The sequence below is a fragment of the Solenopsis invicta genome, chromosome 16, assembly GCF_016802725.1.
Source record: "Solenopsis invicta isolate M01_SB chromosome 16, UNIL_Sinv_3.0, whole genome shotgun sequence".
NCBI lineage: Eukaryota > Metazoa > Arthropoda > Insecta > Hymenoptera > Formicidae > Solenopsis > Solenopsis invicta.
The window spans coordinates 12,350,082-12,376,462 of NC_052679.1; the positions used below are offsets into that span (position 1 = coordinate 12,350,082).

The 26,381-nt window shown below is 34.4% G+C and overlaps 1 protein-coding gene and 2 long non-coding RNA genes across 10 annotated transcripts in view; 2 read left to right on the forward strand and 1 right to left on the reverse strand.

The window, feature by feature from the left end:
• Positions 1 to 1,377: 1,377 nt before the first annotated feature.
• Positions 1,378 to 4,459, forward strand: LOC105204186. Its single transcript, XR_005576600.1, has 4 exons — positions 1,378 to 1,675; positions 3,212 to 3,340; positions 3,600 to 3,768; positions 4,227 to 4,459. It is a non-coding gene; the product is annotated as an uncharacterized LOC105204186 (long non-coding RNA).
• A 2,521-nt stretch (positions 4,460 to 6,980) lies between these two features.
• On the forward strand, positions 6,981 to 8,438 carry LOC113002677. The gene is made up of 4 exons (XR_005576558.1): positions 6,981 to 6,995; positions 7,111 to 7,601; positions 7,678 to 7,866; positions 8,145 to 8,438. It is a non-coding gene; the product is annotated as an uncharacterized LOC113002677 (long non-coding RNA).
• A 9,733-nt stretch (positions 8,439 to 18,171) lies between these two features.
• LOC105202531 (tuberin) overlaps positions 18,172 to 26,381 on the reverse strand; it is a 57,301-nt gene continuing 49,091 nt past the window's right edge. For 4 of the 8 annotated variants that reach the window (XM_039458217.1, XM_039458215.1, XM_039458220.1 and 1 more), the window contains 5 exons: positions 20,457 to 20,629; positions 19,988 to 20,372; positions 19,772 to 19,912; positions 19,527 to 19,697; positions 18,172 to 18,740 (listed from right to left, as the gene is read on the reverse strand). In XM_039458217.1, the coding sequence (XP_039314151.1) occupies positions 18,531 to 18,740; positions 19,527 to 19,697; positions 19,772 to 19,912; positions 19,988 to 20,372; positions 20,457 to 20,629 (1,080 nt within the window). In that variant the 3' untranslated portion in view covers positions 18,172 to 18,530. Of the gene's footprint in view, positions 18,741 to 19,526; positions 19,698 to 19,771; positions 19,913 to 19,987; positions 20,373 to 20,456; positions 20,630 to 24,945; positions 26,105 to 26,381 lie in introns of those variants that run through there. The other 4 variants (XM_039458216.1, XM_039458221.1, XR_005576457.1 and 1 more) reach the window with 4 other exon arrangements.

A 26,381-nucleotide genomic window follows, 5' to 3' on the forward strand; every position in this document is an offset into this window, starting at 1 on the left:
TCTTAAAAATAAGCTAAAAAATCACCAGCCACTTAATTTCAATAAATTTCTTTTTACATTACATGCTGTATACAGAGTGCTACTCAGTCGGCACAGAGAATTCAAAAAGAATTCAGACTTATGTCATCATTCAAAATTTATTTTTAAATGCAAAAAGAACTCTTTTCTAAAAAAGAATTCTTTCTGCATTTCAAAATGAACACTAAATTGATGACATAAGTCTGAATTCTTTTTTAATTCTTTTTTAATCTGTGTGCTGACTGGCTCTGTACAGAGAGCTGTTATTAAATATTAATAACTCTAGCAATAATATTTTTGTGTTGTATTAATGCACGAGTATATTAAAATGTAATAAATGTTACAAAAATAATATAAAATATAGCATAATTTAACTTTACCTTAAAATAAACAATTTCTTTTTAGCAATGTAAAATATATTAATAAAACTTTTTGCATCTGCGATAAAGGTTAGGAATATATACGTAAATCACAATTCTGACTGTGATTGGTAGAACGTAATGCCTTAAGCATTTTGTATGTATGGCCTCTACTGCTTACGTGTTACGTCTTACGTTTTTCTATGTGCCATGGCCTTATCACTGTGCGGGCCACGGACTTAAGAGCCTCGCACATGAAATGCATAACATAACATAAGCACAATATAAGACCGATGGGCCAATGAGCATTCAGCATAAAGTCGCCATATTGATTTACATAACATTTTCATTGGTCCGTCGGTTTTATGTTGTGCTTATGTTATGTTATGCATTTCATGTGCGAGGCCCTTTAGGAATAGAGGGACGGTGCATAACCTACAGGGTGAGGCACGTTTGCGGCGGGAGGGTCCGCCATGTTGCTTTCAAAGATCGCACACATTAAAACGTGTACAGTGTATGTGTGACATAAATAGTAACCCAAGGAACACACTAAAGTTAACAAAAAATCAAAATGATTTTATTTTAATTTAAAATAGTCATGCGTTTTCTGTGTGACGAAAAAATGATTACAGCGCATGTTACTTAATGACGGAAAGATGACTTGCTTTGGCCCTTCAAGTTTATTATACGTGAAAGTTTTTTAGAAATGGTAAAAAGTTTGATAATTTGCAAATATGGATCGTTAAGCCCGTATCAGACTACGCATTGAAAATTGAAGATTGAAGATTAAAGATTGAGCTTTGGCCAATCAAAATAAAAGGAGTTAAAATTTCTTTGTTTTGATTGGTCAAATTTCAATCATTAATCTTCAATCTCAATCTTCAATGCGTAGTCTGATACGGGCTTTGTATGATTCCAATGCACTAATAAATTAGTTTTTACAATTTAGAAATCTTTTCAGCATATAATTTTTATATGCAGTATATATAGTATATTTTACTTTTATATATATAATAGTTCTGTTTATGGTATGTATTATGTATAATTAATTTTCTAATGAAACTTTCTCAAACAATATAGCTTATTAGAAAAACTCCCTTTAAAAAATACAAAGTGTATGTATACATTGATATAAGGTTATCACATTTGAATTCACCACGTGTTGATCAAGCGACGTGGTCATATGACGGGCGCATTGATCGGGCGTCGGGCCGCGGACCGGTCAGTCGTTGTGCAGATCATAACCATAACCTATAACATGCAACAGCCGACTCAACGTGTTCAATCTTGTTTTCAAGGTATTTTTCATTTTTATTTGTAATGGTTTTAGATTATATATTATGTTAGCGCCAGACTACGCGTATTCGCGATTTGTGATACATAATTTGTAATAATTAAATATGCAGTTAGCGAATAGTGTGAAGAAAAAATTCTTTAATTAAATTCACAAGTGAATTGATGAATTTTCTTTTCACACTATGCACTAACTGCGTTCAGTTTATCACAAATTACGTATCACGAATTACCACAAATCGTGAATACACGTATATATATTCTGGCACTTGCATTATGTGGTAGAAAATATATATGTATATCAGTCATGTGTAAAAAACGTGCATAAATTAGGTTAAAGAAAACTTAAAGAGAGTGGATATTATATGTATATTAGATATTATAATATCTATAGATATATTTGTGATATATATCTATAGATATATTACACATTATATATATTATAAAGATATATCCCTGCCTGCACCGGACGTAACAGAGACGTGCTGTTTTGATCACAAAGTCGCAGAAAATATGATTAATGATACGTCTTGTGCACGTCACTGCGATGTAACTAAATAATTTGAATGTTTCAATTAATTAGCTGTTTGTTGAATTTTCTTTTGTATTATGACTTATATTTTAAAGATAAACATTTCACTTTTTAAAAATGATGTTTTTCATTTAATGTAATTAAATTTAATACGTAATTGTGAAAACGTTACGTAGAGTAATGTACAGTTGGGAAATACTATCGCGGTATCCGGCTATCCGGTAAAAATCACTATCCGATGCATCTCTCATAATAATTTCCTTAACCATGCAATTATAGTCACAAATACTTTTTCCTCTGCGTATAGTAGTACACGAAACCGTCACTAGATGGTTGTTATGGCGTTTTCTCGTAAGAAAGAAAACACATAAATGGTATAAAAGGCGGAGCATTATAAGATTTTTCACCGATGTTCTATTAGAGTAGAATAATTTTTCTGATGAATTCCCTTGAAAATGAAATCAAGTGGAAGATGTTTTAATTTACTATGTGATTAAAACTAACCTTTTTAAACTTCCAATATTTGGAACCACATAAACATAATAGATGTAACTATACATAAAAAGTAGAATATTATAATTCAGAATTACTATAATTTATAGATCGCACCAAAGACCACTATAAATTACAGTTGAATTATGATAATTGCAATCATTCTCTTCTCTCAGTGTAAAACTATTATACATTTTATCTAGCAAGTATTTTACGTACATAATGCAGTAAAAACCAATCTCAATTTTTCAAAATTGGTCGATAATTTTCAGGTCACAATTAGTGCATAAGTCACAAAATACACGTCATTACAACGTCGCTGTCACCAGAAATGGGGATGTTAGTTACATCTCAGCGACGTCTCAATTACGTTTCGAACACCAGTTGAGACGTCGCTGAGACGTAACATGCAACGAGTTAGCACGTCACAGCGACGTGCTTGTTACGTTTGGTGCAGGTAGGGATGTGTCTGACAATGAGATAATTTTAATTAATAAAATTATTATTGTTATTGCAGCGAAATTGTAATCTTTGAAGTCTTGTGAGAGCAAATTTCTAGCAAGATCCGTGGAAATAATCTAATAGCCAATATAAGAAAAAGAGCAATGTTATATTATAATTCAAAATGGAGGATACTGCAAAACCAGTAAGTATAACCATGCACGTATACGAATTTTGCTTGTTTAAGCATACATTTATGCATTTCCTTTACGAACTGAAAAAGAGTGGAATACTCTGGAAAATATTCTTGCAGATGACAATACATTTACATATGTAGTAAATATTTCAGCAGTTTGTTCCATTTTAAATTATCTAAAATTACACATTTTCCCATTTTCATCTTACTATGTGTTTTAGTACAATTAATTTATATGTGTAAATTAAATCTATGAAATATTGTACAGGTAGATGTCTTCGTCGCAAAAATTAAAAACCAGTAATGAGAGGTTGCTGCTGTACAGTCTGTATTCCCTAAAATAATTACAAATTTCCTTGCCAGATGTATAAACTGGGGAGGCACCCAGAAGACCAAAATTGCGTTTAATAGCAGCAAAACATATGAGGCTATTCAAGGTGAGTAATTTAATTTTGCATCATTATTTTATTATAACTGATAAATGAAATCTAAAATGATACTTCACGTTTTGAAAGAATCCAAAGAATCATACAATTGATATAAATTAACTATAAGGGTAATTTTTATAATCCGATTAAATTATTAACTTAAATAATTAACTTTTATAATTATTTTATCTTAAATTAACTTTTAAAATTATTTTAGCTTATATTTGATCTTAAATTTATGATTTGTTTTATATATCATTTAACTTTAACAAAAATTTTAATATCTTCTAAATTTGAATAAAATTATATTACTTTATTTGAAATTGTTTATTCTGTATTAACACTAATTATTCTTTATTTTCTTTAAATTATTTGAATTGGTTTTTTAAAATGATTTTTTCAATTAATTTTTTTTTTTTAATTGATTAATATTTTATAATTGATCGAATAATATGTTTCTTTTCCAGCCACTATTTTGCTGAAGTTTGGTAATACAATCTAGATCTAGATTAACCCGAAAATTGGCGATGGTTTAGCGCAAGTGCTCAGCAAGTGGTGTAAATGCGTTTCATAAAAATAGATATTGCTAAAATGTGATATATATACATATATATTATTAGTACTTGTTTTACGCAGCAATTTATATAATGTGCAATTTAACTATATAAAATAGATATATAAGCAGGCATAATCTACAATATATTTTGATTGGTTATTTAATATTTACCCACAGTGTAACATGTATATCCAAACATATTTAGAGGACATTTCGAAGATATCTTTTAGAGATTTTCAAAATGTCTTTTGAACGTCTTTTGGATATGTATGCTGTATGGATAAATAATTAATATTATAGTTTTAGTTTTTTTAATTTTTAATTTTTTAATTTTTTTAATTTTTAAAAAATTGCAAGTATATTATTTTTTTACACTGTCGTCGAGCCATTAATATTTAAAACTAGTGTATATATATATACATATATATATATATATATATATATATATATATATATATATTATACTTATTGTACTTACATACATACCCTATGATCAGAAAGTACCGGGAATTTTTTATTTAAAAGTACCGCGCATGCGGGAACCGGTTTATTTTTTTTTCTTATGTTGGTACGACCTTAAGACGCACATCTGTCAGGTTTTAGTGCCATCCGATCATTAGTGTCTGCCTGGCGTTTGTTTACATCAGTCAACTTTTTTCATTTTGCCGCATTTTACCATGAATAATTTTGTTGAACAAAGAGTTTGTTTGAAATTTTGTGTTGCGAACGAAATTTCGTGTGCCGATGCACTGAAAATGTTGCAAAAAGCATTTTGCGAATCTGCTCTATCAAAAACAAGAGCATACGAGTGGTATAAAGACTTTAAAAGTGATCGTACAGTGGTGGAAGATTTCCCTCGTTCCGGACGTCTATCGACGTCGAACACCGATGAAAACGTGAAGAAAGTGAAAGAAATGGTGCTTGAAAATCGTCATACCAGCTTAAGAGAGATGTCTAGTGAACTTGGCATTGCATATGGAACGGCACAGCATATTGTGGTTGATGTTTTGGGTGAGACGCGTGGCAGCCAGGCTCGTTCCGAAGGATCTGAATTTCTTGCAAAAACACCAATGAATTATTTGACCAAACATCAAGTAAATACCATCAAGCAAGCACCGTATTCACCTGATATGGCCCCGTGCGACTTTTTTTTGTTCCCCAAGTTGAAATTGCCACTTCGTGGAAAGAGATTTCAGTCGATCGAGGAGATCAAAGAGAATGCGACGAGGGAACTAAAGGCCATCCCTTCGTCGGCCTACCAGGGATGCATGGAGGACTGGGTCAAGCGTTGGCACATGTGTGTTGCTTCAGATGGATTATATTTTGAAGGAGATAAAATAAATTTGCCTGAAATTTAACTCTATTTTGTTTTATTTAAAAATTCCCGGTACTTTCTGATCATAGGGTATATGAAGTAAATGAAATCAGATATTCCAATAAATTTTGCATATTTTGTTGAAGAATTATCATGTTTTTAATTTTATTCTTATAATTAAATAAAATTTGCCATTAGATCGCCATGTTACACAGACGATTTCTTGACGTCAACAAATAGTCAAATTTTATAACCAAAAATCATCATATTGATCTTTTCTGCTGTGTAATTATGACGTCAAAATAACGTCGTTTTGACTATGTTGTGTTCCTTGGGAAAGAATAATAAAATTTAAAATTTTGTTAATCTTTTACATTAAATTTTTCTTTAATTATTTAATAAGATATAATACATCTAACAATATAATAAGCTAATATAACAAACATATTAAATAATATTTCACATATAAAAACAATCTAAAAAATAAACTCTGATCAAATAAAAAATAAAAATTTAAAATAATTTTTTTGCTAAATAAATAACGTATCAACAAACACATACATCAATAGTATCAACAAAGAAAATATTTTTTTAAATTAATAAAAATAAAATATTACGTATTAATAAGATTAATATAATTTTTTACCTGTGGAAACTAATTTTTATATTTTATTCCAATACTTTCTAAAACTTATTTTTATATTTGTCTAAAGAATTTGTCGTGAAACATCTTGGTACTATACATTTTATCATTTTTATTTTTAAAGAATGAATTAACGTTGATGAATAAGACGAATGAGTTCGAGTATCTAACCTAACCTCACTTTATAGCTGTCACACTAACCAGCGCAAACGGGATGTCACTAACACATATCTATGTATAAGTTTTTTGAAACCAATATGGCGGAGAACAGTTTTCCCTGCATGCCTGAAATAACCACCCCCTCTTGCCTAAAGTAGAACTTTATGCTCCGTCCTTCTATTCCTAAGTTTGTGGTGCGGGCATATTATTATCTGGGAGTGCTTTCCAGCTACGACACAAGTCGACACTGTGTAACACAGTGTCCATTAGTGTGAGTGAGACAACTAAAATTTTCTCTCTTACACTAATGGACACTGTGTTAAGATGCCTTTTCATACGACGCTGAAACGCTCGACGCTCGTTTTGTTTGTGTTCACTCTATGTAATTTTATCTATCGTTGACGTTAAAATGTTCGTTTCTAACCAACTTTCCAGCGTCGGCGGTAATTGACGGAGTTATTCATTATTGGAGATCCCTCGATTGATATAAATTCATTTGTGCAATTTTTTAGTTAAAAATTTTTGTTTGCTCCGGTTTCATCATGCACAGCGAAGAAAGGGAGGTAAATTATTAAACATGAAGTAATACTTTGAATATCTGTTTAATACAATATGAGACAACATGTAAAATTTTTTGAGGTTGTACATGATTGAATTAACAGATATTAATAATTTTAGAATTTTCTCGTGAAATATGGATATTGTAAAGAAACATCCCTAACAGCAAAACCATTCATATGTCGACTATAAGTCGACTTTTCTAAGTCAGGCTTTCAGAGTTGACTGCAAGTCGACTTTGCATAGACGTCTGCAGACGTCTTTCAAAAGTTGACTTTACGACGTCTAGAAAAAGACATTTTGAAATCGACTCGACTGAGCGCCACTGTAGTGAGCGAGCACCGCTGTCACCGCTGCTGCATGTAGCGCCAAGCGAGAGTCATCAAGTTTCTTGCAAGAGTCAATCCGCGTTGTTGTAATCCTACCCGTCTGTCGGGTCTTGTGCTTATTGAATAAAGACTATTAGCTGCAGCCGTTCGGACATACAAAATTCTCTTGTACTCTCCGCTATTTTTTATTATCCATTGGAGCGTGTGCAGCCATACCGGTCATATGCGATTGCCATTGTGAGCCGTTGTTGAGGGACAGACGAGTCGTGAAGTAGGACTATAGTATGTATTTTTTTGTAAAACCATATCAATTAGATATAAATCCGAATATTTAAACGATCAATTGCGAATATTTTAGTTTTGAGATCAGTGGTGCCGAAGCAGTTAAAAACACTGGAGATATGTGTATCGAGATTTCTCTGCCAAAGCATTTCCAATCCATGGTATTTATGTCGGTGTCGAGGTTGAGTGGCACGAAAACTGGCAGAGTCATAAAGAACTTTACGTGACGGAGAAAAGAAGCTACAACTGAACATATTTACTACAAGTGAGCTTTGTCTTCAAAACAAAAATTAATTTGTTCATTTGAAAAACAACATACGTCAACAACTCTCACTTTTAGAGAATTAAAGATGTTTAGTTTTTACAACTGCAGCACTAAAATTAATTAAAAATTGATATTAATTAAATATTGTTATAGATATTAACATTTTGATTTTGACGCTCAATTAATTTTTTTTTTATTTAAGTTGAATTATTTTTTAAATGATTGATTCAATTGTTTTTTTAATAATATCACTTTCAATTTGTGCATTCTAATTGCAGAAAAGAACACAAGGAATGTACCAGCAATCAAGATAAACAAATTATCCCTCAATATCTTGAGTAAAACAAAGTGACATTCTTTATCCACTAGAGATTCGAGTTGCAGAATGCAAAATAAAAAAGAATATTTTATCTTTGCAGCATCTACAACAAAGGATCCATTTCTTAAAAAGTTAGCTAAGTTCTATAATTTATATAGAAAGAACATTTTACATTGACATTGTATAAATTTAGAATCTATACATGTATACAGGATATTTAACGAGAGGTGAGAAATAAAGATTTTTTTTCTTATGTGACGTCCATTAATATAATATAGTTAAAAGTTTTTATTATTTTTATTATTATTTTTCTTAACAAATGCATCTGTATACAATAGTAATATTATGCGAGATAATTTTATATACATTAAGTTATTGTGATATACATATACACACACAAAGTTAAACAAATGCGCACAATACATATACACAGATATACACATTTATATTTGCTTTACATATTATAACAATTTTCTTTTTTTTTTTTTAATAAAACGAATCAAACAAGTAAAAAATGTTATAATATATTTTCCCAATTTCAATATTCCTTCCTTTACAACTGCATAGAATGTCTGTAGGATGGCTAACTATAGTCGACTTATAGTTGTCTTCAAATGTATGACTTAAAGACGTCTCTAAAAGTCGACTTATAGTTGTCGATTAAAGTGGGACATTGTATGACTTATAGACGTCTTTAAGTCGTCTAAAGTCGATTTATGGACGTCCATTTTCCAGACGTCTAGCAGTTATGGCCGACTCATAGTCGACTTAAAGTCGACTTTGTGCTGTTAGGGATGTTTAAATAATAAAGCTGCTCTAATGTATCTTGTAAATATGAGGACCAATAATACTTAAAAGTTCTTTGAATTGAGTTGAAGACATTCTAAAATAATTTTTGAAGTCGTGAATCTTCAAGTTGTAACACAGTAAATATCTTATCGTAAAATCCATGTAAATTTTTTTCTCTAAATATAGGTTCAATCCAGTATCGTTTTAAAGTATACGATCTCTTTCTTTTTTTTCATTACTGCTACTATTAGGGTGCAAGTTCACGCAGCAAGTAAAAGCTGGCGTTTTACCTCCTCTCCATCAATTTGGCGAATCCAGCGAATAAACGCTCAAAGTTCGACACAGTCCAACTTTTAGCGACTAAACGCTGGCGTTTACCCCTTCTCCATCAATTTTCATCAATTTGGCAAATTCAGGGGATAAACGCTCAAAGTTCGACACAGTCTAACTTTTAGCAAAGCGACGCTCAAATTTAAATATTGCATTCCAAATTAATTACCTTCCAAAAGTGAATATATAAAAAAAAGTTATTGCTGAAAGGTTAAATCAATCAACATCACCTGAAAATACAAACGAAGTTAGTATACAGGGTGTCATGTAACGATCGCCCGTGGTTTCGTGGATTGATAGATCAAATAAAACTGAGCAGAAAAGTCCTTTACCATTTTTTAATATTTGCCATAGTTAACAAAATAAAAATTAATAAAGTCTGTGAATAAGAGCGCGCAAGGACCGCCCGCCGGTCGCCAAGGCAGCCGTGGCTGTAGGCGCGGCGCTGTGCGGTGAGGAAGGAAAAGCAGCAGTACGTAGTGCACCGTACTCTACGCCGCAACGGATTGTACCCGTACCACTATCAGCGGGTGCAACAAATTTTTGCGCGAGATGCAGAGCAGCGCATTTACTTTTGTGAAGGTGTTCTTATTATTTCATAAAGTGTTTGCGCTAGTTATAAGAAATATTAACTGCCGGCTAAATGAATATAGGATAACTCGCGCAGTGTCGGCGAAATGACCATTTCCCCGACCGCATCCTGTGGACGGACGAAGCGACCTTCACACCGAACGGCGTGTTCAACTCCCATAATCGAGTATTATGGGCAGATGAATATCTGCACGCCGTTCGGCAAGGAGCCTTTCAGTATCGGTGGTCCATAAATGTATGGGCAGGAGGAATAGCGAACCGAATCGTAAGTATATCAATTAAGAAATGCTCTCTCTCTTTCTCTCTCTCTCTCTCACACACACACACACACACACACAAACTCAGTTTTTAAAAATCACACTGTTACAACAATTTTTAGATTGGTCCTTATTTTCTCCTATTTCGCCTAACTGGGCTGATTTACGCACATTTTTTTAGAAAATGTGTTACCCGCTCTTCTGGAAGAAGTTTTCCTTCGCGAACGGGCGGAAATTATTTATCAACACGACGGAGCTCCTGCGCATTTTTCGCGGCAAATACGCACTATTTTAAACGAGCGCTATCCGGACAGATGGATGGGTCGAAATGGCCCAATCATTTGGCCGGCGTGGTCGCCAGATCTTAACGTGCTCGACTATTTCGTTTGGGGTTACATCAAAGATTTGGTCGAGCACAGGCGTGATGGTACGGAAGCAGAGATGCGAGAAGCGATTCTCGCAGCTTTTCATACCATCACGCCGGAAATGGCGCATCGCGCAACGCGCAATATTACTCGAAGGGCTGAACTTTGCATACGAAAACGAGGACGGCACTTTGAACAATTCTTGCATTAAAAATGCAAGAAAGTGGATTAGGCCTACTGGGGATACCACTTAAAAAAAAACGCACCATGCTACCTACCGCAAGGTGGTGTGGAAATGAGAGCACTTTATCATTTTCTTACCACAGCGCAAAAAATTACTTCTTAAATCGCGCGTATCTGTCATGCGTTGTTCATGCATGTATGTGTGTATAAACACATTTGTAATAAAAAAAGATACATTTCCATATTTAGATATTGTATTAAAAAATTTCATTTTCATAAGAAAACGAGGGAACGAGCAGCTCAGAGCGACGATCTAGCACCGCTCGCCGCTCGCGAGTAGCCATTGCTACTTCTCCCTCCTTGCCGCGCCGCTCGCAGGCCGCAGCTACTGCTGCTTTTCCTTCCTCACCGCACAGCGCCGCGCCTACAGCCGCGACTGCCTACATCTCGGCGACCGGCGGGCGGTCCTTGCGCGCGGTGATACGCGCTTATTTGCAGACTTTATTAATTTTTATTTCGTTAACTATGACAAATATTAAAAAATGGTAAAGGACTTTTCTGCTCAGTTTTACTTGATCTATCAATCCACAAAACCACGGGCGATCGTTACCTGACACCCTGTATATTATATACATATAGTAAGCATACTTTTAGGCTAGACTGCTTTTTGGTTTTTATTTATTTATGTTAAATAGCTTTATTTGTTATATTGTGTTAATAATTGTGTTTTTTATATTGTAGGAAATTCTGTTATGCCCTCATATATTTGTGGTGTGTGCAAAACTATTGTTTGTATCATACAAGAAAGTGAAGAAATATATCACCACTCTTGAATGGAGGGATATAATGAATGTTACATAGATAAAAATTTATATTATTTTTATCCTAAATACATTAGTAACAATTTCGGAATCAATGCAAAGAAGAAACTGTTCTCATTACGATTTACAAAAATCAAAGCTACTCAAAACTTTTTCTTTTTATATCTATTTCTTTTTCTTTTTTTTAACAAATACATTGCAGCGGCTATACGTCGTTTTTAATTTTAGCTACAACCGCCACTGTGTGTCTGTAATATTTTACATACTCGATATATTGATTATAATATTCCAACTCCATTTTTGCGGATATGTCAGATTATGTACTTAGCAATTGCCGCTTTTTAACGCTGCTTTGCGTTGCGGTGGAGTTGGGTGGAGTAAGGGTAAAACGCCAGCTTTTATTCGCTACATGAAAAGGATAGAGGCGATAGCGTTCAGCTTTTTAACGCTGCTTTGCATTGCGATGGAGTGGGGGTAAAACGCCAGCTTTTACTCGTTGCGTGAAATTGCACCTTAAGACGTACTGTAAGAATTAGCCAATCACAGTCGAGAAATAAGAAATAAAAATCTGAATTCTCGACTGTGATTGGCTAATTCTTACGGTACGTCTTATGGTTACGGTTATGGAAAGTGTGTGTTATAGCCTTTATTAGAGGGTCTCTATCGGTCCCACTTGGACGAATGGGTGGGCCGCCCTTGGGGCGGCTTGTCCTACCGGACGACACAGGTGCTCACCGGGCATGGCTGCTTCGGTGAGTACCTGTGCAGAATAAGGAAGGAGCCGACGCCGCAGTGCCACCACTGTGAGGCCGACCGGGACTCCGCGCAGCACACTGTCCAGCGTGGGAGGAGCTGCGCGGAGTCCTGAGAAGAGAAATAGGTGATGACCTCTCTCTGCGGGCCATCATTAGCCAGATGGTCCGCAGAGAGAGCGCTTGGGTCGCGGTCTCCTTCTGCGAGCAGGTTATGCGGCAGAAGGAGGAGGCCGAGACCATCAGAGAGAGGAGGCCGGGGGGACGTATGCCCCCCGGCGAAAGCAACGGCAACAGGGGCGGCGGGGACGGGGGCCATGACCCACCTTGGCTCCACCCCCCGGCCGCCCCGAAGAAGAAGAAGACGGCCCGCCCCCCGTCTCGGGCCGCAGTAGCCCGTCAGCCAAAAGGCGGCGGGGGTGCGGGCGATCAGCTGCCGTCGCCCCCTCCCTTCCCACAATTAGGGAGGAGGAGGAGAGCGACGGCGCTAACACAGAGAGGGGGCGACCCTCCTCCCCAGCGGCTGCCGGCCCCGCCTTCGGGACGCGCAGTCGTGGGAGGAGGGGGGCCCTTCTCTATAATGGTGAACCCGGCGAGGCAGATCCGACCTGACGGTCCGGGGGGGATGACTTTGCGATGTAACGCGGAGCCGTACCCCCCCTCTGCCTCGCCGGGGAGGGGGGAGAGGGAAGTTTCTCCCTCTCCGCCCCCAGGGTAGTTAGGAGGACCGCGCCGCAGTCAGCGCCTCGCGAAGAGGCCCGGGGCTACGGCGGGGGCCGGATACCCCGGACTTTACCCCCCAAACCATCAGGGGAAGAGGCGAGGGGGGCTGGTGTCCCCCTCCCCCGACCTAGGGCAGATCAGGCCCACAAGCCCTGCCGGGTGTACCTACGTTAGGGTACACCCGGCGTGTCGAATCGGCCTAGGCCGACTGGGTCCGGGGGGCTCCGGAAGCATGCTGCACGCGTTCCCGGAGCCCCCCAGTCACGGACCAGGGCAGGACACCCGGAGAGGTTTTAGTGGGTATGTTCCCGCCGACACGTCGTCGGCAGAGAAGAGCCCCACCAGGCCTCCCCCAGGGCCTGGGGTATGCGGCAACGCATCTCCTCTCCGTTATAAAAAAAAAAAAAAAAAAAAAAAGGGGGGGGGTCTCTATCGGTAGCTTGGTGAAAACGGCATCCCCGCCACTTGAGATCGGCAACGGCCGCCGCTTCGGCCGCGTTTACGGCATGTGCGTGCGGAGAGTTTCTCGACGCGCGGATACGTTCTCGCGCGCTACGCATACGTTTGAATATTTATTTAGTACAAAGCGCCGATTTTTCGCTGTCCGTTTCATTTCGGTGGTTCGACAGACGGTGCGGAACGATGGACGGTCCGGGGGGGAGTGGAAAAGCGGTTCGTTACAAATGTTATCATGCTAATGTGTAATGTTTCATATAGTAATATTTTCACATTATAATTTAGGAATAATTGTGCATTTTTGTAAACATTTATTTAGATTAATTATATTTTTAAATGTTTTGCACATAACGTAGCTAAAAATATTTTTCTTAATTATTGAATAATTTCTTTCTAAATTTAATTATACAAATATATCACTAAGATGATTCGCTATATTGTTATAGTTTTATCGAAATACTATTTCGAAATTAATTGACCATTTATTAATATTTTGTAAAAAGTCAATACTTCTACATCTATTTTTGTAATTGTACCTACATAATTGCTAATTGTAATTTTTATGCAAGCTTTTATAATATAATTTAATAAATGTCCTATCGGGGTATAAATTGTCATAGTTAACGAAATGAACAATTAGAGGTCACATATCCAGGCGAAGTTCAACACAGTCATACCGTTTGTTTTCTGTTCCTGAACTCTCTAAATAAGTGTACACTTAAAATGAAATAGATAGATGTTTCAAAGTTAGCGAAAGCAAAAAGTAACGTTCCAGTGCAGTCTAGTGCAGGAATAGAAAACAAGCCTATAATTGCACCAAAAAACTTACCAATATTAATACACCCGGTCCACCACGGAGGGAAAAATGTAAGCTAGCACTAAGCCTTCTCAACTACGACGCTCTCTTGGATGGTTGTTCAAGATTCTAGTAATTAACGTACAAACGTCCCAATGTTAAACTTTAATTGCAATTTTCTTAAAAAGTAAGGCCCATTCACGCTAACTCTTGTGAACTTTTAATATACTTGTTCCCCCCTTTCGAATAAGCTATGACTCATCTCATTTGGCATTTTACAATTTTTGCCCACTTCTTGTAAGATATTAATGTCCCAGCATATAGCATACAATTTGATTCGACTTTTGAAAGCCACAAAATAGTCAAAAAAATGCGTGCTTTGCCGTCATCCTTTAAAATATGAAAAATTATTTTAACTTTCAGCTGACATTGGATTTTGTATACTCGCGCTGTACAAAAACAGGAAGTTTGGCATTCATAAACTATAAGGGTTGTGTCGGTCAGGAGTCGGGGAATATTACAATCAATTCTTACTGATTTGCTATGATAGAAGTCTCCAAAAGTTGACAGAAAATTTTATACAGTCATGTTGTTTTTTCAAGTTACGGGTGCACTACATCCAATGTGTCAGAAATAAACGCATTATCAACAAAAAAAATTAAAGTTATCATTAACAGGCGAAAATAAGTAGATTAATAGAATTTTGTATAATTTTGAATTTTATTTTTATACTCTGACCAACAAGACTCCGTCTCTGTGCATAACGCACATAGAAAACGGCGTAGCGGGCGAATGAAAAGAAGTTGGGAAAAGTGTTCCGTTTTAATAAATAAAATGTATTTTATTGTATTTTATATTTTTCAAGTTTTCTAATCAAAAACAAATAATTTCTTCTATTAATTCATCTTTTCTTATGTTAAAAAACTACTTAATTTCACCTTGTAAAATATACTTTTTTGAAAATAATCGAAATAACTTTTAATACTAATACTTTTTTCAAATACAAATCTAAACAAAAACGCCTTCTACGGTCGTAGCTGGATCTTGGTGCTTTTGTATTTAATCGTGATTTTATATACTTTTTCAGATTCAACACAAACTGCACGCCGTTACTTTTGGTTGTAACACAGCTATAATCGAACAAAAGTCAGTATAATAATATCACATTTATTATTAAATTTGTAACTAACCGCCTTTCAACTCCCCCTCCCCCCCCCCTGGACCGTCCGAGCCGTCCGGCCGAACATCCGCCGGACAGCAATTATCGGCGCATAGCGCCTAATAAAATAAACGACAACGGAGCGAGCAAGCGATCGCTCCCGCGCTCTCGTTCCCGCGCCGTCCGCAGCCACGCCACAGTATAAGAAAGAACAGTAGGTCGACTCCATCATAAAGCACGGCGAAAGTTGTCCTTCGCACATGACCAAATCGCACAACCAGCAATATGGCGGTTAAGTTCTGATTGGACGATTCCAGCATATGGCGTCATTAACCCGACTCAGGTTAAGTTAAACCACTGCGCTCGCAAACGCTATTGGATCCACGCATAACCAGCAACATGGCAATTTTGTAGTCATTATATCAAAGGTGCCGACACCGAGTCGACTTACTGTTCTTTCTTATACTGTGGCCACGCTCTACGCGCGTGGCCAGTGTTGTTAGACGAGCCCGGTTTTTCGCGCATGCGTGGCTACAGTCAGCGCTGTAACTGGTATATATATCGAGAAATGGGCGCGTGGCGGGCTCGTCATATGATTAGGATAGGTTAAGGTAAATATACATCGGTTTGTTCACGTTGCTTTCACTTAATATTTTTTTTGCACTAAATATTTTTTTTTTTGCACTAAATATCTTTGTTGTTTCCCTCTTCTATATATCTTTCCTATATATCTCTTTTATTTGTTTAAATGTGTATTCATTTTATTTTAAGTACAAAAATTTTTAAAGATTTCAAGCAACGCGAACAAATATATTTATTTTAATATAGATTTATAAAATTCAGAAACAAAAGAAGCAATCAAAAAACGTCAGTTTGCAGAATTCCAAAATTAGTATGGGCTACCAAAGATCTCCTTTCTGTCACTAAGATCTACTTTACTGAAGCCTTATTTGACGCGCATGCGTGAAAAACCGGGCCCGTCTAACAACACTGCGCGTGGCCCGAAACGAAAGACCCAAGATCAAGTGGCGGGCATGCTGCCGCCGGACCGCTCCACCGTAGCACGTCGCACATCCCCTCGCCTCGATTCTCGGGTATCTAAGGCGACATTCGCCGGAGGCGAGAACCTTGTCCGCTTCTGGCCGGTCCGCCGAATAGAAGCACCCCAGGTTGCTACCGAGATCGAGCGCCTCGGTCTCTGCTAAGACACTTGGCTCGCAACCGACTCCGATTCTACTTCCCGACTCGCCGCAACGGGCTCAAGTGAAACTTGGGCCCTGTCAAGACACTTGACAAAGAGCGATCCTCTCCGCCTCCTGAGTTCGACGCTACCTCGCGTAAGGAGGTACGGAGCTCCGTGCCTCCACCAAGCGCACTTGGCGTAGGGTAGTGTCCTCCGGCGATCGCTGTAGCGGTCTTAACCGCCTCGCGACGGACCGCGCAAAAACCGACACCGACTACACGGATCCGTGTACGCGCCCCGCCTTACCGCACTACGCGCCGCGTCTCGCGACAGTTTCACAGGCACAATAACAAGGCCGCCTGGTTTCCAGGAAAATAACGCAACGGCGTTCCGCGAACCGTGTCTCGCGTAGCAGGTGCTCTGTGTATATAATCTTGTAAATAGATTTCCGTATTTCCGTCCGCGAAGTTCATTGTCATGTCCGTTCACGCGTTCTCGTTATTAGTCTAAGTTCCGCCATTGATTTCCGTTCGACCGCGTCTCTGTATTCTCTGTAACACACCGCTGATAGTATTGCGTACCACCGATTGTATATTCACGAGACGTATGCTAGTCTCGTCTCGTCTTTTCTGTTCTCAATAAACGCTTTTTATTTTACATCAACCAAAACGACGTCTAATTCTTTCAGGCAACCTTTCGCGCCCGTTTCCGCCCCGCCAATCATCCGTACGCGAAGTACGGTCGTTACAAATTAAAATTAAATTGATAATACACGATGCTCATTAGCATCAAATATTTACCCTCTCCCCCCTGAAAAAACTGTAAAGAATTTATTGTGAAAAATATCACCTCAGCTAGGATTCGAACCTGGGACTTCTCGAATCTCCGATACGGGTGTCTTAGCTAACTCAACCACTGAGGCTGTGATGATATTTCTCGCAATAATCAGCTATGAGATAGAACGCATTCGATGGCCGCGTGATTTAAAGTAAAAAGATATTCGACTGTTCATGTAACATACAAATCTAAACAAGAACGTCTTCCACGGTCGTAGCTGGATCTTGGTACTTTTGTATTTACTCGTGTGATTTTATATACTTTCTCAGATTTAACACAAACTGCACGCCGTTACTTTTGGTCGTAACACAACTATAATCAAACAAGAGTCAGTAATATCACATTTATTATTAAATTAAAATTAATTTAATAATACAAGATGCTCATTAGCATCAAATATTAACCTTCTCCCCCCTGAAAAAACTGTTAAAGTATCAATGATCTTTCAAAAGTTGGAAAAATCTCTCTAATGGTTCTCTTCTCAAAACTGCGAATTTTAAAAGAAAAACGGTTTTTTGCAAGTTTATTTCCTTCTCTCCTGAATATATTCAACTTCTTGATTTTCGCACCTATTCATTCTTCTTCTTGGCCTTCTGGTGTATCGATTAAAAAGAAATTCTTCAAATTCTATGCATTACATATAAAGATATACGCATTGAAAATGGTCGGGTGACGTACACTCATGTGTGACAAAATATCAATACAGTGTGTCAGGGTTAAAAATATGAAATATTATGAAAAAAATTTTCGGCAGAAATTCTTTATTTAAATAAATTATAAATCTTTAACAAATTCCTCAAATTGTCACACATATTTATATTCTATATCTAATTTCGTCTTAAATAAAAAATCGAATATAAAAATTAGAGTGTAATATTGGTTATTTTTTTATAAACAAAGCAAGATATGAATTATACAATTATACAACATTTTATATAATGAAAAGTATCATTCTTTTTAATAATATTAAATTTAATCTTGGAAACATACATGTTTTTATGCTTCAATTCAGAAATAATATTTTGGTTTGATTTGGTTGTTTCCATTCGTCATTGTTTTTATTATATGCACTATTATTTTATTATACGTGATATACACAAAGACTATGTTGTATATTCTGTAAAGTCATCCATATAAACTCGTTTGTTAGTTCTCGATGATAATTCGTCTGTAGTAGTCTCCGGGTTATTATTAATGTATTCTTGCAATACTCTGCTTCGTAATCGCTTAATGTGACGTAAGCGTTCCAACCAATTGGAAGCGTATGGATTATGACTGTTCTGCTTCAAAGATGAGCAAACCATTGAGGCCAGCTATAATAAACAATAATCTATTTATATCGTATCCCGTCTAATCCTATAAAAACTTATAAGCAAGATTGGATAAGTTAATATTTGTTTTAACTAAACATATTGAATAACTAAATTAAGTTCAAATTAATGATTTATAAAATTTAGTCCTGTTAAAAGTTACGTAAAAAAACTAATTCAGTTAAAATAGCATTAACACTCCTATCTACTCGTCGCAGCCATATTGAAGTCGTAACGTCATAAGCGAAAAATCACATATAAATTTGCCGCCGCATTTGTAAATAAAGAAAAGGATAAAACAAAACAACGATATCGCTTTAAAACACTTGTAAAAATGGACATTGATTATTCTTTTTCCACCTAATAGTCAGTAAATAGTCATAAGAAGTGAAGTCTATTCAGACAAAAAAAAACACACAGATAGCTATTGAAAGGAATGAAGTAAAGTTTATATAAAATCGTTTTCTTTATAAAAATGTACTTTTTCTTTTACTTAGGTAATTTTTTTAACTTAAAAAAAATAATAAGTTAGAGTTTGTATTTTAGAAATAATTAGTTAAAATTAAAAATTAACTCTTGAATCTAACTAAATTACAACTTATTAACTTTTTGAAAATAATTCCAAAGTGAGTCAAAACGTTAATAAATTTTATATAATACTAATTCCGATCGAAATTATTCAATTATTTCCCAACTTTCTATTGTGTTTTCTGGGAGAAACTGAATAAGTCGGACCGGAATTCATTCCGAATAGTGCCATAATATGTACACTACTTGTATGATACCTACATTAGCATGCAGAGCAAGTTGTCTTGAAAGAATAGCCAAATTTTGATCGGAAATAATTTTAGGCTCGCTATGACCAATATGTTCAGCCAATTCTTCTCGGGCTTGCACTGTAACCTGATTAGTACCATGATCTAAAGGTTGTATTACGACACAGGCATAATTAAATTGACCCTAAGAGAAAATAATAAAAATGAATTATGCATATAACAAAATTTAGACATTTTAGATGTTTTAATCTTATGTACCTTGACTGTCTGTATATTGTACGGTTCGTCAGATTCGTTGTATACAAGTGTTACGTAATTATTCCCAATATGTGTTTTTTTAGATGTACACTTTGGGTCACTTGTTTTTGTAGGCATTAATGTTGCAACATGAAAAGCAACCTAGGTTTTCAAATAAAACCATTATTTAAAAAATCAAGAAGAATAGATTAATTTACACAATATTGATTTACAAACCTGTGTAACATCATCTTGCCAAATATAAGCAAACTCTCCATTCTCACCATTACGATCTAATCCACCTAAAAATACATTTTCATCAACATCTTTTAGTTGAACTAATGTTCCTAAACGTTTCAAAAATTCAGTGTAACGAAGGGAGCCATGTTGATTTGCTAAAATTTCAATTTCATTTGAAGCTTGTCCCAAACCGACGTAAAGTACTCCAATTTTATGAGTTTCATACGGCTGTATTCTATCTAAATTTGTCACTGCGCGTTGTATAGCTGTTGTCTGTGGAACCAATAAAGGCTTTTCTGTGGTAGTGCCAAAGTGCGCTGCATGATAAAGTTGAAGAAATACAAAACTGTAATAGACAAGACAACGCATGTCAATTTCTGCTCTAGAAGATAATTTTTATATTATAGTATAAAATATTATAAAATACGAGCAAATTTATATCACAGTTCTATGATAAATACAGTACCTCGGATTAATTCCTGTCCGCGGTGGATCTTTTACTCGAGGGGAATTACCTCGTCGCATGTTATCCCATTCTCGTGATTTTTTTACTGGACTCATAACAGAGATTGTGTGGCCTCTATCGCGAAAAGGTATAGGTAAAGGAGGTAATGTAGACGGATCTGGCCTTTCATCTTTCTGTTAAAATAAATCATCAATTACAACCACTGTAGAGTAACTATCTCAATTACTGCCACTTTGAGCACGGCTGATACGCTCATTTTATGGTTTTTCAAATATAACATTCTTTTATCAATAAACATAATAAACATTCTTGTTCATTATTTAAATGAAAACTTTAATATACACATATACAAGATGTTCCAAAATTAGCGAAGGTTTTTTTTACGAACAAAATCTTTGGAATATTATAAATTAAAAATCCTAATACGAACATGTCGAGGCTATAATACTTTTCGAATTATAAATTATTAAATTATTAAAGTTATCTAAATTATAGCACCTAGAATTTGCGCGCTCAGGTATGGTACATAGCACAGTAGTGAAGATGTCTTTGTATTGGGTTGGCAACTAAGTGATTGCGGATTTTATCAATAGATAGTTTTAGCACATTCTTTTATTTTGTTAACGTGTTCAAAGCACCTATATTGTTTTCTTGTTGTTTGGACTTCCGCTTTTAATTTAGTAAAAAAAATTTATCGATTAGTTATTTAGTTTTGTTTTTATCTCAATTTAAAAATGAAAAAACAAGACGCGCATTTCAGACATACCGACAGGTATTTTATTGTATTATTTCCGAAAAGGCAAGAACACATCGCAAGCACACAAGAAGTTATGTGCCGTATAAGAGAATAAAACCTTAAAAGAAAAGCAGTGTCAAAATTGGTTTGCCAAATTTCGTTCTGATGATTTTTCTGATTTTTAAATTAAGATAAAAACGAAACTAAATAACTAATCGATAAAATTTTTTTACTAAATTAAAGACGGAAATCCCCCAAAAAAATAAAAAAAAACAATATAGATTAGGTTTGAACACGTTGACAAAACAAAAAAATGTGCTAAGACCATCTCTATTGACAAAATCCGCAATCACTTAGTTGCCAACCCAATACATTGGCTGATTTTTTAAATATAAACCATTTGATAGTTCACTACTAATAAAGTGCCATCCCTGAACATGCGAATTCTAAGCGCTACAATTGGATAATTTTAATAATATATAATTCAAAAAGTATTATAGCCTCGACATTTTCGTATTAGAACTTTCGACTCAGAGTATTCCAAAAAATTCGCTTATAAAAAAGCCTTCACTAATTCTGAGACACCTTGTATGTTACGATTAATTTGAATAATTGGTTATTATACATAATGACCAGTCAATATGAATAATTCCCAATTTCAAAATATTTAAGATAGACTCGGCAATATTAAAATTAGAGAATAAAACGTAGGAAATGCAAGTCAAACGCGGTAGTTGCACCAACCGTCAATAATAATAGTACATGTATTTCGTTTTTAGTACATAAGATACTTTCAACCAGTATCCCACCAGCTTGTGGGCACATTGACAATAGTTTCGAGCTGATGAGAAATTTAAACAACGTACAAATTAACAGTGAGTTCCAATTGATATCATTGGACGTGGTGTCATTGTTTACGAACGTTCCTGCGGAATTAGCTGTTAATAGTATTCACAAGAGATGGAACTTTATCTCGCAACATTGCAAGATCCCTCGGGATGAGTTTGTTGGGCTGTTCGTTTTGTTCTTGATTCGACTTGATTTATTCTTTTTTAAATTTGACAACCAACTTTATAAACAAAATTTCGGGACTCCGATGGACTCACCGCTGTCTCCTATCATAGCCGATTTAGTTATGCAGAATTTGGAGAGTGAGGTACTCAAGACAAGTGATTTTCTTTTAGCCTTTTATTATCGATATGTAGATGACATTGTAACAGCAGTTCCACTAGCCAATCAGCACACAATATTTTTTAAATGTTTTTTGAATTTTTATTTAATATTAATTTTTTATTGTACAATTCATTAAAACAAAAATATTTATTAAACATTAATTAAATATTTAAAATAATAATTTAGAGAAAATATTTAATATTTATTTAACGTTTATTTAACATTTATTTAACATTAATTAAATATTTAAAATAATGATTTGGGAAAATATTTATTTAACGTTTATTTAATATTTATTTCACATTAATTTTTTATTTAAAAATACATTTTTTAAAAACATTAACTTAACATTTATTAAACATTAATTTAATATTTATTCCACATTAATTTTTCATTTGAAGAAACATTCTTTAAAATCATTAATTTAACGTTTATTAAACATTAATTTAAAATTCATTTCACATTAATTTTTAATGTAAAAAAATACTTTTTTAAAACATTAATTTAACATTTATTTAAAATTAATTTAATATTTATTTCACATTAATTTTTTATTTGAAAAAAACATTTTTTAAAAACATTATTTAAACATTTATTCAACATTAATTTAATATTTATTTTACATTAAATTTTTATTTGAAAAAACATTTTTTCAAAAACATTAATTTAACATTTATTAAACATTAATTTAATTTATGTAAATTGAATTTAAATATTTAATATTTATTTTAATTTTTTTAAATAAACGTTTTTTAAACGTTATTTAATATTGTTTAAATATTTATTTTTCATAAATTATTTAACTGAAAAAATGATTTCAGTAAGCATTTCTTAAATGTTTATTTAATATTTATTTAATGTTAATTTAATATTAATTTTTTTACTTATTTTTCATCTCTATAAAATTATGTTTATTATTTAACATTTAAACTATTTATTTTTCAATAATTATTGATTTTAAAATTTGTTTAAAAAATGTTTCAATAACATCTATAAAAATCAGTAAAAAATTAACTTAATTATATATATTTATATAAATAATATACTTTAATTATATATATTTCGTTTTTTTGATAATATATATTGACCTGATCAATCAGATGTACATGTATTAGCACAAAGTGTTTACAGATCATTACAAGGGATCAGTTCGCAGCGATCACAAAGGTTAAGCAACGTTCACCGGGGTCGCAACTTGGATGGGTGACCGCGTGGAAATTTCCTAAAAAAAAATCTTAAGAAAAAAACCTCAATATTAAAAAAAAATTGTTTAATGTAAAAAGAGGCATAAATTCATTAATTTTAACGTTTTTGAAAAAATTTTTTTTGCAAAAGTTTTTAAAATGTTTTTTTTTTTAATATTGTTTTGCCCATTTATGCTTCGTTAAAAAAAAAAACGTTTCTTTAACATTTAATTAACATTTTCTTTAAATGTTTAAAAAACGTTTTTATAATATTTAAAAAACATTGTTTTAACGTTAAAATAAACATTCTTTTAATGAAAAAAGGGCACTTAACTTATTATTTTTAACGTTTTTATAAATGTTTTAAAAAATGCTTTTTAAATGTTTTTAAAAACATTTTGTAAATATTGTATGTTAATTGGATACCATATATTGATACGCTACTGAATAACTTTAAAGCGATTCATCCGAGATTAAAGTTTACTATTGAGATTCGCGGAAATAGAATTAAATTTTTAGACACTACGATTTTAATTTGTGACAATAAGATTAAATTTGACTGGTTCCATAAACCTACATTTTCATAAAGATATCTGAATTTTTTGTCTCAGCATCCTCTCACAAAAGAGAGGTGTGATCATGGGCATGGTGGATAGAGCATTCTTTTTGTCACATCCTGAATTCCATCAAAAGAATCTTGAGTTAGTAATAAACATTTTATTAAATAATGACTATCCGTTAAATTTCATTTTTAAAACTATAAAAACAAGATTAAAAAATCTAATTCACAATCGTAATGCCAAACAGAAAGACTCTATCAAAGATTCTGAATCTTAACATACAAAAAACTGGTTCACGATTCCTTTTATTAAATCTAATAAATTCAAGGGCAAATAATATTAACTCTGCATCAGCTTTCTACAGACTGAACAAACTCGGCATGTTTATCAAGGTTCATAAAAATCCCCTTCAAGACACGTCCAAAAAGAATGTGATTTACAAAATATCATGTAAAAATTGCAATGCTTCCTATGTGGGCCAGGCAGGAAGACAATTAAATACGAGAATCTCTGAACACCGTCAACATATTCGCAGAAACACAACAATTAATTCTGTTATCACGGATCACAGGTTGCATTGCGGTCATGATTTTGATTGAGACAATGTACGAGTTCTTGATTGTTGAGAAGAATATTTTCAAACAACTTACTTCACAAATATTACACATCAAATCTTAGAGAGAGCGCTTGAATTTACAAATAGATACAGACTTTCTCGATCATGCCTATTCCGCGATCATAGACAAGTTATAATGATTTTGTAACCTCTCGTATACATATCGGCTATGATTTCTTTCTCACTTGTGTTTGTACCGTTGACGAGGAAACATCGACTATCTCTGTGCTATTATTTATTATATTGATTATATTTTTTATATTGATTATATTTGGTTTTATGTCCGACTTATAATGACGTTCACATTTGAAGATCTGTGTTATTTATCATCTTACATATTTGACGTCAATTTAAAAGCCTTCATATTGGCAGTCGCTGGTAAGTTTCTTGATAATCTTGTTTTATAACTTCCAATGATTCATTACCACTACTCACCACAGATTACGACATGCTCGTTCGTTTTGTCCATCTTGGTTGTCAACATTGATGGATCACTATTTTCAATTTTTGAACATGTGGAAGCGACGTTACGGCTTGTAAATTTCTTACTTTTAAATCGGAGACAACATGCTGAATAGTAGAAGTTTTTTTTCTGTCAGTCAACGCGCGCGATCACTACTCTACACAGCTCTTAATACAACGTTAATTTTGAATCGTTGAAAATGATTTCAAGGGAAGTCGAAACGCATCCGATATTTGTACGCATATTTATGTACTAAAAGCGAAATACATGTACTATTATTATTGACGCACCAACTACCGCGTTTGACTCGCATTTCCTACGTTTTATTCTCTAATTCCCAATTTGTTCGGTCAATATAATTAATAGAAAAGAATTAATCAAATTTACTAGTTATCATATATAATTCCCAATGCTAAACGGTTATTTTGGTAAATCATCTTGTTTGATTTTCCCGGCAGTCTTAAGATGTTTTTCAACAAGGAAACACAGTCATTGTTCCACATGAGTTTCCAACTTTTCACGCAAAGCAAGCTTTAATCCCCCTCACCCCTCTGCTTACGAAACGAGGTCTGCAATTGTACTGTTCCACATGGGTTTACAACTTTCTAAAAGTGAAAATTTTGTAAAAATTAAGAAAGGCCTCGTTAATTATTTAGATTAGGGAACACTACGCCGATAATCTTGTTAACATATGTTATAAAGATGAAAGCATAATCAACTTTTCTTTGTAAATTAATCGATGATCTCGTATAATTTTCGATATACTTACATGAGAAACTCATTTTCATTACATAATATCTCGCTTCACGTAAAAAGTTGCAAACCCATGTGGGACAGTACAATTATAGATCTGATTTCATCCTTTAGCAGGGAGGTGGGGTGGAGTAGATCTCGCTTCGCATGGAAAGTCGCAAACCTATGTCATATAATGAAAATAATGTAATTTGAAAATGAGTTTTATGTAAATATATATCTTGAAGAAAGCGCCGATTCATTTATAAGGAAAAGTTAATCAGTACCCTCACCTCTACGAGGTGTGTTCAAAAAGTATCGCGAATTTTGTGTTTTTTCAAAAATTATTTATTTATTCATGAATATCTATTTTGTCCCCTTCAAAGTAATCCCCATGAGATATTATACACTTGTGCCAACGGTTTTTCCAATCTTCGAAGCACTTCAAAAAATCATTTTTT